This window comes from Malania oleifera, chromosome 1 (genome assembly GCF_029873635.1).
Source record: "Malania oleifera isolate guangnan ecotype guangnan chromosome 1, ASM2987363v1, whole genome shotgun sequence".
Taxonomy (NCBI): Eukaryota; Viridiplantae; Streptophyta; class Magnoliopsida; order Santalales; family Ximeniaceae; genus Malania; species Malania oleifera.
Window position 1 is genome coordinate 136,047,802 of NC_080417.1, and position 18,574 is coordinate 136,066,375.

Consider the following 18,574-nt stretch of genomic DNA (forward strand, 5'->3'; position numbering starts at 1 on the left):
TTTTCCTGTTGTATTGTTTCCTCGAGCTAGAGTTTGCTCCTTAATTAACGAATATCCAAAGTATTATTTAAAAAAAAAAAAAAAATTAAGGATTCCACTTGGTTACTATTTACATATATGTATATTATTTATATTTATATATGCACAGATGATAAATAATATCGAATGTGCTTGGACGCATGCATGCATATGGATGGCAACACAAGGAATATATCACCGACGGGCGTATAGCCTTTATTCCCACAAAAGCTAGCTAGGTAGCCCCATCACATGCACCAGCTTTCGGCTTTCCCACCTGACTGCATGGGCTGTCTGTCCATCTCTCAAACACTAAATTAAATTAAATACTCTTGAGCTGATCAAAAGTAATACAATGTACCTCTCCCTTCCACGTCCTGCATGTGACGTGGAATTATAAACGCGTTTTTCTTTACCAACAAATTAATTTAAATCACCGACAACCGCGTACCAAAGAATTCATATATGCATCTATGTATATATAAGGAGGAATTGCCTACAAGATTTTCCAAGCACAGCTAGCAGCAGTACGTACTACTGCATGTTCAAGAGTTTTTTATCAGTGCTTTGAGTTTTGTTTGTGGAATAAGCTGCGATCATCAAATATTCATCTGAGAGAGCTAGACGGAGATAGAATGGCTGCTGTCATTAATATCGTCTCTTCCCTGTTGTTTGTGGGGGTGGCTTTAATTAGCAGGAGCAATGGTGAAGTGGGTGGTGGTGGTTGGCTAAATGGGCATGCAACTTTCTACGGAGCCAATCAAAGCCCTGCCACTCTTGGTAATTAAGTGTTTGGCTCACCATTACAGTTAATTAATTTTTAGCTAGAATTAATTAAAAATTTCATTTTACATATGCTAATTACCAATTCAATTCACAGTTCACACACACACAAAATAGAGACGAGTAATCAATTTTGCACTCAAATATCACTATGCAGGATATTTGGATGACAAATATAATATTTTAACATTGATTGTTTATATCCAATATATATATATAAATATATGTATGTGTGTGCGTGCACTATGGATGAATCATTTTTTGTTTTTAGTGAAAAGAAAATATTAGGTATGCTAACCTTAACTCTTTTGAATTTGAGTTAGATTGATTTGGATGATTTGTAATATAAAATTGTATTGATTTTCACCCCAATTCACTCAAGTCTATTCAAGACTCAAAATTCATATTCCCAAATATAGAATAAGTGTATATACCATATTTAATATGATTTCGCGATACATAAAAGAATATGTCTATATAAGTAAGATTGATTTTGAGATGTGGTAGAGAATTTTATTCTTAGCTAGCCATCTCTAATTTTCCCATTTATAATCTTTCTATTTGTAATAATATTAATGTGTTCAATAGCATAGCAATACAGCAAATAGCATAGCGGCTTTAATGTCTTGGACGTATAGCGGCTTCAAAGCAATGTTAAATTTTTTGAATTGTGATAACTATGTAAGAAAAATTGGCGTTGTCAATGGTTCGCATCAGTTGCAAATGGCTCTTGATAAACCATATACAGCAAATAGTATTTTTGTAAGATGATTCAATTCCTCATTGGATAGCTAGGTGATTAAGGGTGAGATGAGCTACAGACTTTAATGTCTTGGACGCTACTCTCCTTGTGATGAAACTTTTTTTTTTTAGTACACTTACGTTTTATCAAAAGCTGTTGTACTAGGTGTCTCGAAAATAAGCAGCCATTTCAAAATCAATCCCTTTTGTGCCTTCATGTGTGTGCGTGTGTAAAAAGATGACTATATAAGAAACAATCAAATGAATAATGTAGTGATTAACATATATGATATATATAATTAATCAGGAGGAGCTTGTGGGTATGACAACACCATGCATGCTGGGTTTGGAGTGAACACAGCAGCGGTGAGCAGCGCATTGTTCAGAGGGGGAGAGGCATGCTGCGCTTGCTACCAAGTGATGTGCAACTATAGAGTGGATCCCAAATGGTGCCACCGGCGCGCGGTGGTTACCATAACAGCCACTAACTTCTGCCCTCCAAACAACAACGGGGGTTGGTGCAATCCTCCTCTTCAACACTTGGACATGTCCATGCCTGCTTTCCTTCGCATCGCACGCCTAGGCAACGAAGGCATTGTTCCTGTCCTTTACCGAAGGTAACCAACACGTTTGCGGAATGAAATGGGTTAGGAAAGGAATGAAATGGAATTTTGATTATATAGAGAGAATGAAGATATTAATCCTTAAGTTATGGATCTGATTTCATTAAATTCAATTTCATTCCATTTCTATTTACCAAATTGATGATTAGTTTTCAATTAAATGCATTTGTGTAATTGTAGGGTGGCATGCAAAAGGAGGGGGGGAGTATATTTCACGTTGAAGGGGCAATCAAATTTTAACATGGTGATGATATCCAACGTGGGTGGGAGCGGCGACGTGAAGGCTGCATGGGTCAAACTGGGTTCCAGAATGAAGAGATCTTCATCTGCAGCTGCAGCAGCAGCATGGGTGGCCATGCATAGGAACTGGGGTGCTAACTGGCAAAGCAGCATGGATCTTCGAAATCAGAATTTGTCTTTCAAGCTCACTCTGATCGATGGAAAAACACTTGAATTTTTCAATGTTGTTCCTTCCACATGGAGATTTGGCCAAACTTACACTTCTCAGACCCAGTTCTTCTGATAAATTTCTACAGCATCGGTCGATCAATCAATTTGAGGATCGGATCTATCAGTTTACAGCGTGCTAACACACATGTCCAAGAACAAGCATTTTTTTTTTCAAGAGTTCAAGGACGATGTGATATTGATTATCATTTTCTTTTGGTAAAAAATTAGGACAATGGTGCAATAATTATAATCCATTGAATAATGCAACAATTAATTAATTGTTGTGACTTATTCATGTGTATGGCTTCAAAAATTAGGAGCAAAATCCTATTTTTAGTATTTTTTTTTTTTTAAAGTAATTTTATTAAAGGAACGACAAGTAAGAAGTTTAGATCCTCCCGAAGAAAATAGAGGGGAGAGGTGAGTAAAATCACTCTCCTAAATTATAACAAATACAAGAAAACTCTTCTCAATCTAGATATATAGGACAAAAGGGAATTGGACCTAGTCCAAAGATACAAATTGATAGAAATGCATTTATCGTTCACTTTCGTAGTTGTGAAGTAGTTTTCCTTGAAGATTATTTCATTCATTTCCTTCCATATTTTCCAACATATGACTGTCGAAATAGCTGCTTTCAACCTTTTAAGAAACCCTTTGAGCTTTGAAAAATTCCATACTAAAAACATTGATTTCAGGGTGTTCGGCATGATCATGTATGTAATAACCCGAACCCATAAAATAAAAGAAAAAGGGAAAATAAATAAAGAGAAAAGAAAATTTTTAAAAGGGAATCATAGTAGGGTTTCGTCGATGAAGAAATATCGAGAGTCAGATAAATTTCAGATTTAATAGATTCGTCGACGAACCCGATATTTTCGTCAACGAGTGTCCTTCTTTGGTTTGTCAGCGAGCCTTTTAGAATTGTCGACGAAAACCAACCTATAAATAGGTTCTGGGTCATTTTCTGCCATGAAATTCTCTCTCCTCTCACTCTCTCTCTCTCTAGGGTTCAGCTCTTCCACCTTCTCTCTTCGATTTTGGCCCAGATTTAACCCGATTCGGCGATCGGAAACCACCACGAAGTTCCTAGGGCAATTCTCTTCAAGTTAATCGGAGCAGAATCGTGATTTGGAGTTTTTGGGCACCATCCCAAAATTATGGTAAGTAGGATATTTTAATATTAAATTAATTGTTGAGAGTGTGTGGGCCTAAGATATGTTAAATGATAAATATTATGGGGTTGAACTGATTAAGTTAGGATTTTTGGAATAGAGGGTTCCATTTCCTGTTCGATTTGGGCAGAATTTTGAGGAACGGGTAAGGGGAATAAAATCATACCAGACTTTTTATTAAATTTGAATCGGTTATTTTCGAGTATAGGAACCATATAATTATAGTCTGATTTACTGAACAGTTTAGGCAATTGAAAATAATAGTTTTGATAATAAATCATATTTGGGAAAAATTATGTGTGTCACGCCCTGAACCCGTAGGTGGGTCTCAGGTGTGAATATAGTAACCTAACATATCTCTATATCAATTAAACATACATGATACAATATTGAATGAGGGTCCGACCCCATGGGGTTCATGTACCCTATACACATTCACATACATATCTATACTCATCAAATACGCAGTGGAAAATGTTCTTTCTATACATACATCATACCATACCAGAGTCTATACAGAACTAGAATATACGTTCCCAAAATTATAGTGCATACCCTGGATGTCTACAAAATCCAACAATGACAACTCGGTTACAAAACTCGTACCTACACAGGTACTAAACACAGCTAACCGATATCCCCGCTTCCGGATGCTAAGATACTAGTTTCGGCTACCCAAAGGACCTAAAAAATATTTGTATATTCGAGGTGAGACACCTCTCAGTAAGGAAGAAAGTAGGTTATATCAGTATGTGGCATACGAGTGTTATTTCAGTGTAAAACATAACACAATACAATACAGTACGATACATTTCAGTACAGTTCCAATATTTTTCACAAATATATTCCAGTACATATGATACCCCAACATATGATCAGTGTCATCACACTAAGCACCCAATTACCCTGCGATAATCGAAGCCTCACAGCAATAACATTGCCAATATGAGCACCCGATAACCTGTGATAACCGAAGCCCCATAGCGATACCGTTGCCACTACGGTGTAGCGCACACCCATCGGCGACCAACCGGAAAGAACAGGTGATATTTCACACTCTCGGATATAGAGTCAGACACTCTCGCCCATGGTAATAAGCCAAGACATGGCGTCAGCGTACGGTAATTAGCCGCCACTAGCTGATTCAATGTACAGTAATTAGCTGTCACTAGCTGATTTACAAAACCTGGAATAATTTTGGAACTCACGTCCCTATACTTATCAGCATACGGTAATTAGCCGCCACTAGCTGTTTTTACAAAAACCTAGAACATTTTACATACAACCATTTATTCCACACTAATTTGGTATACAGCAAATCATATCATTTTCAGTTCAAGAATAAAATTTAATACAAATATGGGTATGGTCATTTCAATACTACTGTTTAAATACAACATATGATTTCCCAAACAAAATAGAGATGATACCCGAAACCCCCAAATTTTCCTGAAAATTGTAACTTGAAAATCCCGCATTTTCACCAGATAGATTTTCCCAAATAAGTAGCCAAAATGTACATATGATCGTAAACTACAGGTCCGATCCTGATTTCAAAAATAAACTGATATAAACAGAATCTCCTTACCTTTTCCCGAATACCAAACTATGAACTCTACAGCACTAAAACTATGAACTAAGACACCAAAACCTAAACAACCAAGAACAATACTTCCTTACAATTCTTACTACTACACATATTCTGAAACGAAATTGAAATCGGACCATTACCTCGATTTTGGGTCAAAATCCAAAAATCCTCGAAACGACTTTTCGATCCACTATTCTCGAAGAGATTCCTCCCTTGATTTACGTGGTAACGTCACATAGTCAAATCAAACGACGAACAGCAAAGAATCGAAAAGAGAGAGAGAGAGAGAGAGAGAGAGAGAGAGAGAGAGAGAGAGAGAGAGAGAGAGAGAGTTTTGGCTTACTTAGCCAAGAAGCAAATGAAACTGATATTTATAGCCCCTTTGACCCGGCCAACTTCGTCAACAAGATGGCGCCTTCGTCGATGAATCATCCATACATTTCGTTGACGAACCGGCCCTTTCGGCGACGAACTCTATTTCGATATTTTACAACACGTTCGATATCTCTTCGTCGGCGAGGCTCTGAATTTTGGCGATGAAGAGCAGAAAAGCCTTCGTCGACGAGAACAATGGTTTCATCGACAAAACCTGCAAAATTTACCTTTTAACCCTTTTTCATTTATTCAATCTACATACCTCGGGTTGGGTTCTTACAATGTGGCATGACAATAACCTTTCATAATTAACTAGTTGTAATACTATTTGGTTGTGAATACTGTTTGGCTGTGAATACTGTTCGGTTGTGAATACAATCTGCTTATGGAAACTGTTTGTTTGTGAATACTACTTGTTTGTGGATACTGCTTGATTGAGAATACTATCTGTTTAAACATAAACGTGCAGTGAAGTACGTAGCTGCCCCATGTGGGTCACGTACTGAGAAATATGCAGCTTCCCTACGTGGGCCACGTATTGAGTCATACGCAATAGCTTTATGTGGGCCACATACAGGGTAGTACACAGTAGCTCTATGTAGGCCACATACTGCGACATACGCAGCAGCCCTTTGTGGGCCACGTACAGGGTAGTACGTAATAGCTCTCTGTGGACCACGTACTGTGACATACGCAGTAGCCCTATGTGGGCCACGTATAGGGGAGTACGCAGTTGCTCTATATGGGCCACGTACTAAGAATGATGGGGGTTGGGAATTATTTGTGTAGTATTCTGCGTGATGTAAATGGAATTGTAATCCTGTGTGGATGTGATTGAAGGGTATCGTAATTCTATATGGTTGTGCGGTGATGTATGTGAATATGTGCATTTTGGAATATGATTTGTAATGATCCGAAAATCTATACAATTTTTTTTAATAATTAAAATTAAAATTACTCTGATACCCTTGTATTATCTATTATAACATCTTAGGCTCTAAGTGAGCACTAAGGAATCCCTAATCATGAACACTCCTACGCAGCGGAACACATAAATTGTACATCTACATTTACAATACCAGAATTTAGTAATTCTTCCCAAACCATACATACATATATACACATCACCCCAATATCATCTACTCAAAAATACAATCTCCTGTATACACTTACCCTACAAACAGGGTAGTGTAATCACCTTCTCTATCTGCGAGCCTGATCCGCTCGCCTAACTGGATCACCTGAAAAATATTAAATCACTGGGGTGAGACAACGCTCAGTAAGAGGAAATATGTTATTACTAGTGTGTGGCAATAGAGCCACATGAATACTATACGGATAAGTAATTGAAACAGTGAAAGCTGATAAGACAATATATATAGTACATTTCATATCTATTATGGTTTAAAATACATATGTAATATCTGAGTTTCTACTTATTCATACTTCTAGTATTGTAATATGTCTGCTAATATTCTGTGAATCTGTATACATATACATAACTGTGAAAATACCCTGAAAAATTGTACGTCATGATTTAACCCCTCTTGACAGGGTTGTGTGGCCCGTAGACGGGACTTAACTCTAGTTGGCCTACCAGGTAAGTCAACTATAACTCTAACAATCCTCAACCTGACCAATCTGCAACCTCTCCTAGGCACGGTATTGGTATCTACCTCATCAAACCGGCCACCTCAACCCAAACTTCTGGGGAGCCAGCAATCCTTCCAGGCATAGTTAACGGAAACCTTCCACCCAATATCTAAGATGTGTGGTTGCACTTTGATTTGTAATATCAACAGTACCGTGCTCTGCAGACTAAATCTGTCTTAAATAATTCATCAGAGCTCTGATACTGTATAATACTAATATATATAATTATCTTGTTGTTTCATCATGATTCCAAAATAACCATAACACTATAAATATGATCTGAAATGCTGAAATACCTGACTGAAATAACTGTAATATCTGACTGAAATATCTGACTTAATAATCTGTAATATCTAACTGAATAATCTGTAATGTCTGAGTGTTATGGTTTTGGAAATCATGGAATTATGTAAATGTTGTAAAATATCTATCTGTAAAATATATGTAAAATAACTGTCTGTAAAATATCTGTCTATATATATATATACTGTAATTTATAATTCTGTAAAATCTGGTACATATATTTCTGTGCAAAAATACTGTAAATCATAGTATTCTGAAAGACTGCATAAATTCTGAACTGTCCTGATATTAACTTATGTCACACAACTAAATAAAAACTCCTTGTACCGAAATCTATATTTTTTTTATAATAAAGATAGTTTATACCCCATAAAGCATATCCCAAAAACATATATACATTATTGATAATATTTCTGAAATTTCTAAAATAGCATATTTCCCTTACCTATCTGACTAAGAGGCTTCCCTCCAATTCAACTCTCACACCCTCGATGTACCAATCTCAAAATTCTATAATTACACACACACACACACACACACACACACACACATATATATATATATATATATATATATATATATTCCCCAGAAAATCACCACACCCATATTTCCTGAACCTGCCTATTCACAATTTCTTAAACTTTAATACACCTGGGCTCCTAGAAAAATATCTGTTGGGGTCCTCAACCCATGCTTGCAGGATCCCAAAAACACCCTAACCCTGAAAATATAACACCCTAATTTTACTTCAAAAAACACAAGTATATTCTCATACAAAACCAAATTTAAGCTTAAATAAACCTGATAATACTAAAATACCCAAATAATCTTCTTACGTTGATTTTGGGATGGTACCCAAGTTGCCCTAATCAACAATCTATTCCAACAGACTTGTAGAGAATCTCCCAAGGATCAATGTGGCGGCTTCTGATAGTCGAAACGAGGAGAAACGGGGCGAGAAATCTAGAGAGAAGGAGAGAGAGCCGAGCAAGAGAGAGAGAGAGAACTGAGAGATTTTTTATTTCTTCGTTGAAATGTTGTTTTCAGCTTTTTATAGACCTCTAGCCACGTGGCCTCATCGATGAGCCACGACACATCGTCGATGAGTCCAAGAAGGGAGTTCATCAACGAACACCTAACCCTCATCAATGAGTTCCAGACCTTGAAATCCTCCCTCTCGGTAAGTTCTCATTGACGAGACACATGTCCACGTCGACGAGCCCAAGAAAATTGTTCATCAACAAACGCTCTACGTTCATTGACAATACCCTGTTGAGTCCCTTTTGAGATTTCCTTTCTCTCTCCTTTCTTTATTATTTAATTTATATAATTATCCAGGTTACTACATTCTCCCCTCCTTATAAAATTTCATCCTAGAAATTTTCTATCTATATTGAACCACCATCATTTGGAAAAAAAAAATGTGTTACTTATTTTATTACTTACCCTCACTTATGGCAGAGGAATACCGTGGTTACAACTAGGGTTCTGTGAGATTACAAATATATTCATAAAAGAAAATTCTCCCAAAACCAAACACTATTTATCCTATAATCTAAAATACAACTACACATTTATCACTTTATACTAAATAAACAAAATTGCCTTTATCTTAACAATACCGACTAATATTGTACCCCATTAAATAGGTGTGGGTATTTCTATCTAATCTCCTCCTCAAATTCCCACAAAACTTCTTCTATGGCATGATATCTCCACAAAACTTTCACTAACTAAATTTTCTTGGTGCGCAATTCCCTGTTCCTTCCTGTCTAAGATCCGTACTAGTGCTTCCTCAAAAACTAATGAATATCTAAGCTCTATCTCTACATAACTAATCACATGAGATGGGTCTGGGATATATTTCCTTAGCATGGAAACATGAAATACGTCGTGTATTCTAGATAGGGCTGGTGGTAGAGCTAGCCTGTAAGCAACTGACCCCACCTTCTCAAGTATCTCGAATAGGCCAATGTACCTAGGGCTCATCTTACCCTTTTCCCAAACCTCATAACTCCTTTCAGTGGATCTACCTTCAAAAATACTTGATCTTCAACATCTAACTCCAATTACCCGTAGCGCGTATCAACTTAACTTTTCTACCGGCTCTAAGCTGCACTGATTCGATCTTTAATTAGTCATACTTTATCATACTCCTGCTGCACTAATTCTGGTCCCAAAACTCACCTCTTACCCTCTTTGTCCCAGTACAGTGGAGAATGACACCTCCTACCATATAATGCCTCATATGGTGTCATGCCGATTCTGGCCTGATAGTTATGATTATATGCGAATTCAACCAGCGGCAGATACTGGGTCCAACTACCCCCGAAATCCAGCACGCAAGCTCATAACATATCCTTAAGTATCTAAATTGTCCTCTTAGTTTGCCTATCAGTCTAAGGATGGAAAGCTATGCTGAATGCTAACTGTGACCCCATAGTCTCCTGAAAACTTTGCCAAAATCGTGACGTAAATCGGGGGTCGCGGTCTGAGACTATGGATACCGGCACACCATGGGAGCGAACTATCTCCTAAATAAACAACTTGTCTAGCCTGTCCATAGAATAGTTGACTTTGATAGGGATGAATTCAGCAATCTTTGTCAGTCGATCTATGACCGCCCAAATAGCGTTTTGTCCTTATCGCGCTAGCGGTAGCCCTGTCACAAAATTCATAGAGACGTGATCCCATTTCCACTCAGGGATAAAGAGTGGCTGCAACTACATCACAGGTATCTGGTACTCATCTTTTATCTGCTGGCATGTCAAGCACTGCTTCACGAATTCAGCAATCTCCTTCTTCATGCTGCTCCACCAAAAGGATTCCCAAAGATCTTGATACATTTTAGTACTACCTGGATGCACAGTGTATAGGGATCTGTATGCCTCCTCCAATACTGTCCTCTCTAATCTAAGCATCTATAGGAATGCATAATCTGGTATGAAACCATAGGGCTCCATCCTCTGAAATATTGAACTCCTCTTTCTGTCCATCCCACATTTTCTCTATCAACTCTGCCAATTCTACGTCATTCTTCTGGGTAGCTTTAATTCTTTCTTACAATGTAGGATGTAACACCAAATTGGCAATAAATGTTTGGTAATCACCCTCTATCAGCTCCACGCCTAACCTCTCCAAATCCATTAGGATAGGGTGCTGAACCTCTATTGCTGACAGAGAACTCTACGGTGATACAATTCTGGAGCTTCAATTCTGAATTTCATATTCTGAATTTACTTTGAAGTATATTAGTTGTGCTGTAATTGTTGTACTAACCAGCTCTTTGAGGAGCAAGTACTTTGTACACATCTATTTGATTTTTATCTTGTAGATTGACGAATCCAAGGACTGTTTGGATCATTGACTAAGCAAGGGGATAATTCTTAGAGAGGCAGCCTCTAGCCTAGTTAAGGAGTGACGAAGTGAGGGTACATCATTTGGAGAGGCGGGCTCTAGCCTAGTTAAGGAGTGACCGGACGAGGGGATATCGTTTGGAGAACGCGGGCTCTAGCCTTACCCAAGGAGTGTTGTAAAGGTATTATTCCGCTTGTTAAAGGAACAAGTTTAGTGAATCTTTTGGTGGTTTGCCAAATGCGAGGACTTAGGCTAAGTATAAGTCAAACCTCGTAAAAATCTCCGTCTCACTCTTTCTTTCCTTACTCTTTATTTTCAGTACATATTTAAATTGCGTGGATGGTTTAAATTGAAAATCATATATACTATGTAAATTTGGAAATTAAACAAACCTAAAGTTCAATTTTGATTTGGGTTGCGGAAACCGAAAAGGGAGTACATTGGTTAAATCATTCTTTGCGGAAACCATATGGGAGTATGTTACTTGGTTAAACACCCAAAAATAAATTAACTAAAAGTTTATTTGAATTCTAAATATTTGGAAAGAGTGATTGAAGTTTGTGTTGAACATCATATTGAAATTATCATTCACAACAGGGCTTAGTTCAAATTCTTACATTATTCAAAGTGTTGTATATTTCATTCTTGGTTTGGTTGTTTTTACTTTCAAATTGTGGTCGATTGGTTTGGATAGTGTGGTTGAAGATTGAAGGTTTAATTAGTTGATTGTTTAAAAGAATCTCAGTTATTGTGTAATTGATAAATTAAACAAACAAGTTTAAGAATTGATTAAAGAATTAAAAAATGTTAAGAATTCTCAAAAGGAATTAAAAGAAAGTTTTAAATTCCAATTCACCCCCCTCTTGGGAAGCTATTCCTAATTTCAGTATATTTATTCAGTTACGATATTATCAGTGTTTCCAAGCATGCAACATGTACTGTATATTTATTATAACATGCAAATATTCATGTTGTCACACAACTGTATTTAATTTATTTCCCTTACTGAGAGGTATCTCACCCCAATTTAAACCATTTTAGGAAACCCAGAAAGACAGGCAGACTGAGCTCCGCGCTATTAGAGGCAATTTTACTACCCCACTAGGAGGGTGAGTTTTTGAACTAGGGTCATTAGGTTTTAATGTAAGATCCTGGTTTTATCTTTTGGTTTTTTGAAGATTGTGTATATACAGTATATGGTGGAATGTAGTTAACTCTAGTATATTGTATTCTATGGTTGAGTGCATGAAATTTATGTTTACTACCGCCTAGATTTCCGCTGTGTATGGCAGGTGTGCCCCATTACCCACGGGTTCGGGCTGACTTTGTTATGTCTTAAGTTAATGGTATTTCATATGGTTGATTATGTAGTAAAATAGGCAGGTCGTTACAAGATATGTATGTATTCATAGTGTTTTTAGAACTCTAGTATTGTATATAGGGATTATATATTAAGATGCTTCCGCTGTGGTGTTAGTTTGAACTATGGGCAAGTATTCCCAGTATCCCTCTTGAGGATCGGGTGATTTTTATTATATTGTATTAGAGAATTATGCATGTCAGGTATAGGGAGTAGCACTCCGGGCCCCACCAAGTCTAGGGTGTTGCAGTTAGGATTTTCTTCTCAAAATATTTTTCAAGTAAAGCTGAGAGTATGGAAAATGATTTTTATTAAGATTGACCTTTTGTAAAATCAAGTATGAGAAGCTTTTCAAGCAAGTATATATGAATTGAATATATGCTCAAAGCTCTATTGATTTACTCAAAGATTTTCTCCAAAAATAATTTTCTAAATGAAGTGTATAGGAGATTTTGATCTTTGAGAATAACACAAGAAAGAAAAGGCTCTCAAGCAATATATATGAACTTCGATATAAGCTCAAGCCTTTTTCAAGAAACCCTTAAAAAATCTCTCCAAAAAGATTTTTCAAAATAAAAGTGGGTGAAATTTGAATTTGATCTTTGAAAAAGAGTATAAAAGATAAGAAGAAATGAAAGAACAATCAATAAAGCTTTCAATGTAATTCTCTAACATTTTCAAAGTGATTGGGCTAAGTATTTATAGGCAATTTCAAAAAATGACCGTTGGGCATTAAAATAATATTTTAATTCAAATTTTTCTGACCCTTTGAGACCTTAAAATTGCTTTAGCCCGAGAGATCCGATTGACCGACCAAAGGGCGAATTCCATTTTCGTGAGCTTCGGTCTGCCGGACACTTTGATCCGGTCGGTTGGGTCATCCTTTGTATGAAGGCCGGTCGACTGGGCCAAATAAGCTTACAAGAGGCCGATCGATTAGCCCTTACTAAAATTGCCCAAGCCTTCTATCTGGTCGACCGAGATGAACCATCTGGTCAACTGGCCCTTCATAAATTTGGCCAATTACACTATTTGGTCGATTAGGCTTTTCTAGCCAGTCGACCGGGCCTTAACAAAAATGAGTTTAAGGCCTTTCTTTGATTTCAAAATTATTTCAAACCTTTTGGAAATGTTTAACTTTGAGTATAAAAGGATTTTATGAATTTCTTGGGTTCCTAAGGTCATTCTATGGTTAGGATTGAGCTTCAATTTAAACCATATGGAATGCATACACAATTGAAGCCTAATTACTATTATAACTCAAAAAAGTAAAGTCTTTAGTCTTCTGCTCTCTACAAATTCATGGATGATGAGAATCAACAAACACCATCAAAAGATCCATTGCATGTTCCTATTGGGCCCATCACTAGAGCGAGATCCAAAAAGATCAAAGAAGCACTTCATGGGCTAATTCAAGATATTTGGGCTTATTCAAAAACGGGACACTCCAAGCTTGGCCTAAACAAGGATGAAGGCTTAATAAATTTAATCCATGTTTTGGATGAAGCTAATCTTGCTTAGTGGCTGTAATCTCCTTATTAATGGTGTGCTAGTCAATTAGGAGATTTGACTTTTGACCTTTTTGTCTTTACATTTAATTTGTAATTTGTAAGACAACTTAGCTTGCATGGGATTTTAGTAAGTTATGAGAGTCATTAAATGTGTCTAGTAAGTTGGTATATTTAATGTCCTTGTCTCCCATGTTTGTGTGGGAATTGCTATGTATTTAATGTTTTTGTCTCCCATGTCTGTATGGGAATTGTTAAGTGTTTATTATCCTTGTCCCCCATGCTAGCTATATATATAGCCATTGTAAGAGCTAAATTATTCATTGAATAGAAATCAAGAAAAGTGAGGATTTGTTTCTTCTTTGGTTCTTCAGAGAACTTGCGAACTTATCAAGGATTCTTCCTTGTGGCATTCAAATTTTATACCTTCGGTTCATGATTAATCTATAATCATTGGGTCGGGGTTTGTTACTTTATACTTACGGTTCACGTTTCACTTATAAACGTTGGGTCGGAGTTTCCTATCAAAATCTGAATTTTAGCTTTCTTGGGCAAGCATTCCAACATTGTTTGCTGGGTCTCAACGCATGTCGATTGAGTTTCGCATCAATGGAATACGCCAATTTGATGTGAGCTTTAAGTGCTTCTTGGCTTCCATATTGCAGCATCATCTATACTTTCTATAGTATACACTTGTTCATTCACTCAACACACAAATGAGATGTTGTGGTTTGTCATAATCAAAACAGAGATCGAATTTAAAAAGTCAACATACAGAGTGAGTATGTGGTGAGGCCGTCAAGGAGCAGGGCAAATGCCCTATCCTACATTGCTGCCACCCCATCCATGTCATATGTAACGACCCGAATTAAAAATGGAATTTAAATGATAAAAGAAAGGGGAATGGAAACAAAAATTAAGGAGGAAGCTGGCAAGCCTCATCGACGAACACAGGGTTTCATCAACGAAGTCTTTAAGAATTTCTTCGATGAACACAGGGCTTCATCAATGAGAAAATATCGAGAGGGGTTTTGAGGCAGCTTGAATTTTGTCGACAAATACAGGGTCTCGTCGACGAAATTTATGAAGAACTCGTCAACGAATTCCGCTGCCTATATATATGAAAAATCTGATTTTTATTTCATATGAAGCTTCCTCTCTCTCACTCTCTCTCTCCTCTTCGGCCCTCTCACTCTCTCTCTTCGATTTTGGGCTGGTTTTATGCCGGATCGAAGATCTGAGGCTACCACGACGCTTCTGGTGAAGTTCCCTACAAGTTTGCCGGAGCGGATCATTGGGGAAACGAAGTTGGAAATCATCCCAGAGTTGAGGTAAGGCTTTTTAAGCCAAATTAGACTTTATGGTAGTTATAAAAATTGATGTACACATGAAAATACTGATGTTTAGTATTGGAGGTTTTGAGTTTTAGGGTATTAAGTAGGAAATCCTAAGGGGGTCAGGTTAGGAAATTTGAGGGGCTTTCTTAGTAGTCAGGTAAGGGAATAAAATAAAACAGTAATTTTTCATGCATATTATTATTAATTATGACCACATTTATTTTTAGAAAAGCCTATGCTATCTTTGTATATTACATATGAAATGTATGTTTGGAAAATACTGTTATTATGATGAAAAATGTATATGTATGTGTGAGATGCCATAAATGATGATTTTAGAATATGAAGCATGACTTTAAACGGCATATGTGTGGCATGAACATTATTTTTACGTGAAGTGAATCATGATATGAAGGATTTTACGATCAAAGCATATTTTCAAGTATTTTGAAAGACGAGTTATGCTATACTGAGTTTGACGAATATATGATAAATGAGTTATTTTCAGAATGTAAATACCTGAAACGTATCTGGCGTGAGGCCATATTTATATTATCAGCACGAGGCCCTATTTACAATTTTGGCACGAGACCATGTATTTATGTTATCGGCGCGAGGCCGTATTTACTATGACTTTGGCACGAGGCCATATATATAATTTCGGCACGAGCTCGTATCTATGTTTTCGGCACGAGGCCATGATGATATTATGTATGTTCATGTATTAAATGTTATTACAGTGAGGATGTTAGTTTAGTTCAGTTTAGGGCTCGGTACCGTAGCTATATGTGTAGATCAGATATCTACTTCAAATTAGTGCTAACTGTCCCACGAGGGGATGGGAGATGGATAGTCGATGTGGCTTTCAGTAGAGTGTGGACGTCCACCTGGCAGTCCAGACCAGGGTGTGGCAGGCCTATCATACTTACAGACATATTTGATTCGGCAGTGGTAGGCTAGCCATTGTCGGGTCCCGCCTTCGGGCTGCACAACCCGTCATGGAGGGTAATACATGACATTTGCTAGCTATTCATCCTGGGTATATTTTCAGTACTACTGTTACAACAGATGTTTTTATGTATGTTATTACAGTGATAATAGATGCTTATGTATGTTATGATTTATTAACAAATATGAAAGTACATGATCATCCAGTATAATATTATGATTATTTCTAGTGTTATGAAATGTACTGTATATGTATAAGCACTTTAAATATTCATGTTGCCACACAGTTGTATTTAGTTTATTTTTCCTTATTGAGAAATGTCTCACCCCCAACATTAATTAACTTTTTAGGAAACTCAGAGAGACCGGCGGGTCAGGGCCGCCGTTGAGTGATTGGTGCTGCCCTACTAGAAGGGTAAGCGTCGAACTATGACTAGGAGATTTTTGTTGTATGGTCCTAGTGATGTTTTTGACTTTTTAGAGATTGTACATATAAACAGTATATTAATGTTAATAGAAAGCTCTGGTATTATGTTTTATGATTGGATGTTGAGATTTATGTTTACTGCTGCTAGGTTTCCGCTGTGTTTGATAGATGTCCCCGCTACCCACAGGTTCGGGTTGACCATTTCATTTATTATGTGATATTTTATATTAAGAAATTGAGGAACATTACATTTGGTATCAGAGCCTAGGATACTAGGTTCTGTAGACTCTAAAGTGCAGCAGTAATGATACCAGAGTATATGATAAGGGAATTTGAGGTCTGGTTTTGTAGTCTAGATGCAGGACTTCCATGGTGGTTTGTATGATTTTCCTGGGGTGACGATTTTAGGAAAGTCATGGTAAACTATCATCAGGTTAGGTATCTAGGTTGCAAAAATTGAACCTTGAATTGAGATTAAGAGAGATGAGTTAATTAAAAGAATATACTATATGAGTTGAGTGATAGATTTAGAGAAGAAAGTTTTGAGTTAAGTTATCATGTTTTTCAGGATGGACCTTGGTGATAATAGTGCCCACGGCAGTGGGAGTAAGGGTGCTGGACCCTCCGGCGCTGTGGGTAGTGATTCAGATGCCGTTTTACGCAGCGTAGCACAGCAAGTTATGGCAGAAATTGCTAGGAGTTCGAGGGAACGGGGTGGTCCATCGGCAAGCCACAGTAGTTCTATAGATAAGTTCATTAAGATGAGTCCTCCAGCTTTCTCAGGAGGGACAGATCCTGCAGTCACTAAGAATTGGGTGCAGGAGATGGAGAAGATATTCACAGTGTTGCAGTGTTCAGAAGAGCAGAGAGTGCTGTTTGCCACCTATAAACTGACTGGGGAGGCTGAGAGGTGGTGATCGATGGTGAGATTGTTAGAGCAACAGAGGACTGTTCCTATGGAGATGACATGGGAGCTGTTTAAAGAGATGTTCTTCGACAGATATTTTCCAGCCTCGTCCAGGGAGGCTAAGATTTCAGAGTTCCTGAATCTGAAGCAGGGACAGCTGTCAGTACAGCAGTACGCAGCGAGGTTCATCGAGCTATCTCGCTTCGCCCCGTACATCATTCCAGATGAGACGAAGAAAGTACGGTAGTTTGAGAGAGGTTTGAGAAGGGAGATATACAAACAGGTATCGATTCTGAAGTTGCAGGATTTTGCTGAGCTAGTGGATAGAGCCACTATGACAGAGATTGGAGAGCGGTTGGAGGCGGAGGAGCAGAGGCGGAAGAAAAGGTCCATACCTTCTGGTTCCCAGCAGGGGTTCGGACATAGTTCATGGAATAGAGATGGCATAGTTCATGGAATAGAGATGGCTATTATAGAGACCGGAGACAGGAGACCGAGAATCGCGGTTTCCAGGGTGCGCAGCCATCTCCAACTTGCCCATCTTGTGGGAAGAGACACCTGAGGGAGTGTCGTGCCGGGCAAGGTGTCTGCTACAAGTTCGGGGAGCTAGGACATATGATGAGGGAGTGTCCGACACAGACTGGTACTACTCCTGCTCCTAGGCATGCACGAGGAGGTTACCAGGCACCACGGGAAGGCCAACAAAGGAATACGGCCCCAGCCAGAGGTTTTGCTTTGACGCCGGGCGACGCTGAGGCGGCCAATGATGTGGTGACAGGTACTGTTCATATGTTTTCATTTAAAGCTATTGCACTTTTTGATTCTGGTGCCACACATTCGTTTGTGTCCTTGGGGTGTGTTAAATTATGTGGGGCAGAAACACAATCATTAGATGTTGAGTTGTTAGTGGCTACACCAACCGGGTCAACAGTGAGATGTAGTAGGGTACTTTGTGGTTGTCCAATTGATGTTCAGGGGAAGATCTTATCTGTTGATTTGGTGGTATTAAATATGCACG

At 37.9% G+C, this 18,574-nt stretch overlaps 1 protein-coding gene across 1 annotated transcript; it reads left to right on the forward strand.

The window, feature by feature from the left end:
• The first annotated feature begins 653 nt into the window (after window positions 1–653).
• LOC131149199 (expansin-A12) lies at window positions 654–2,688 on the forward strand. Its single transcript, XM_058099441.1, has 3 exons — window positions 654–798; window positions 1,850–2,159; window positions 2,346–2,688. Exons 1-3 carry the CDS (start codon window positions 654–656, stop codon window positions 2,686–2,688), a joined length of 798 nt encoding a protein of 265 aa, XP_057955424.1.
• The last annotated feature ends 15,886 nt before the right edge of the window (window positions 2,689–18,574 follow it).

What these genes read in the sequence shown, in the direction of transcription:
- LOC131149199 (XM_058099441.1), top strand. Translation starts at nt 654, where the DNA reads ATGGCTGCTGTCATTAATATCGTCTCTTCCCTGTTGTTTGTGGGGGTG. An exon ending in TCAAAGCCCTGCCACTCTTG is followed by an intron (nt 799 to 1,849) that starts GTAATTAAGTGT and finishes ATAATTAATCAG; the next exon opens with GAGGAGCTTGTGGGTATGAC. An exon ending in GTTCCTGTCCTTTACCGAAG is followed by an intron (nt 2,160 to 2,345) that starts GTAACCAACACG and finishes GTGTAATTGTAG; the next exon opens with GGTGGCATGCAAAAGGAGGG.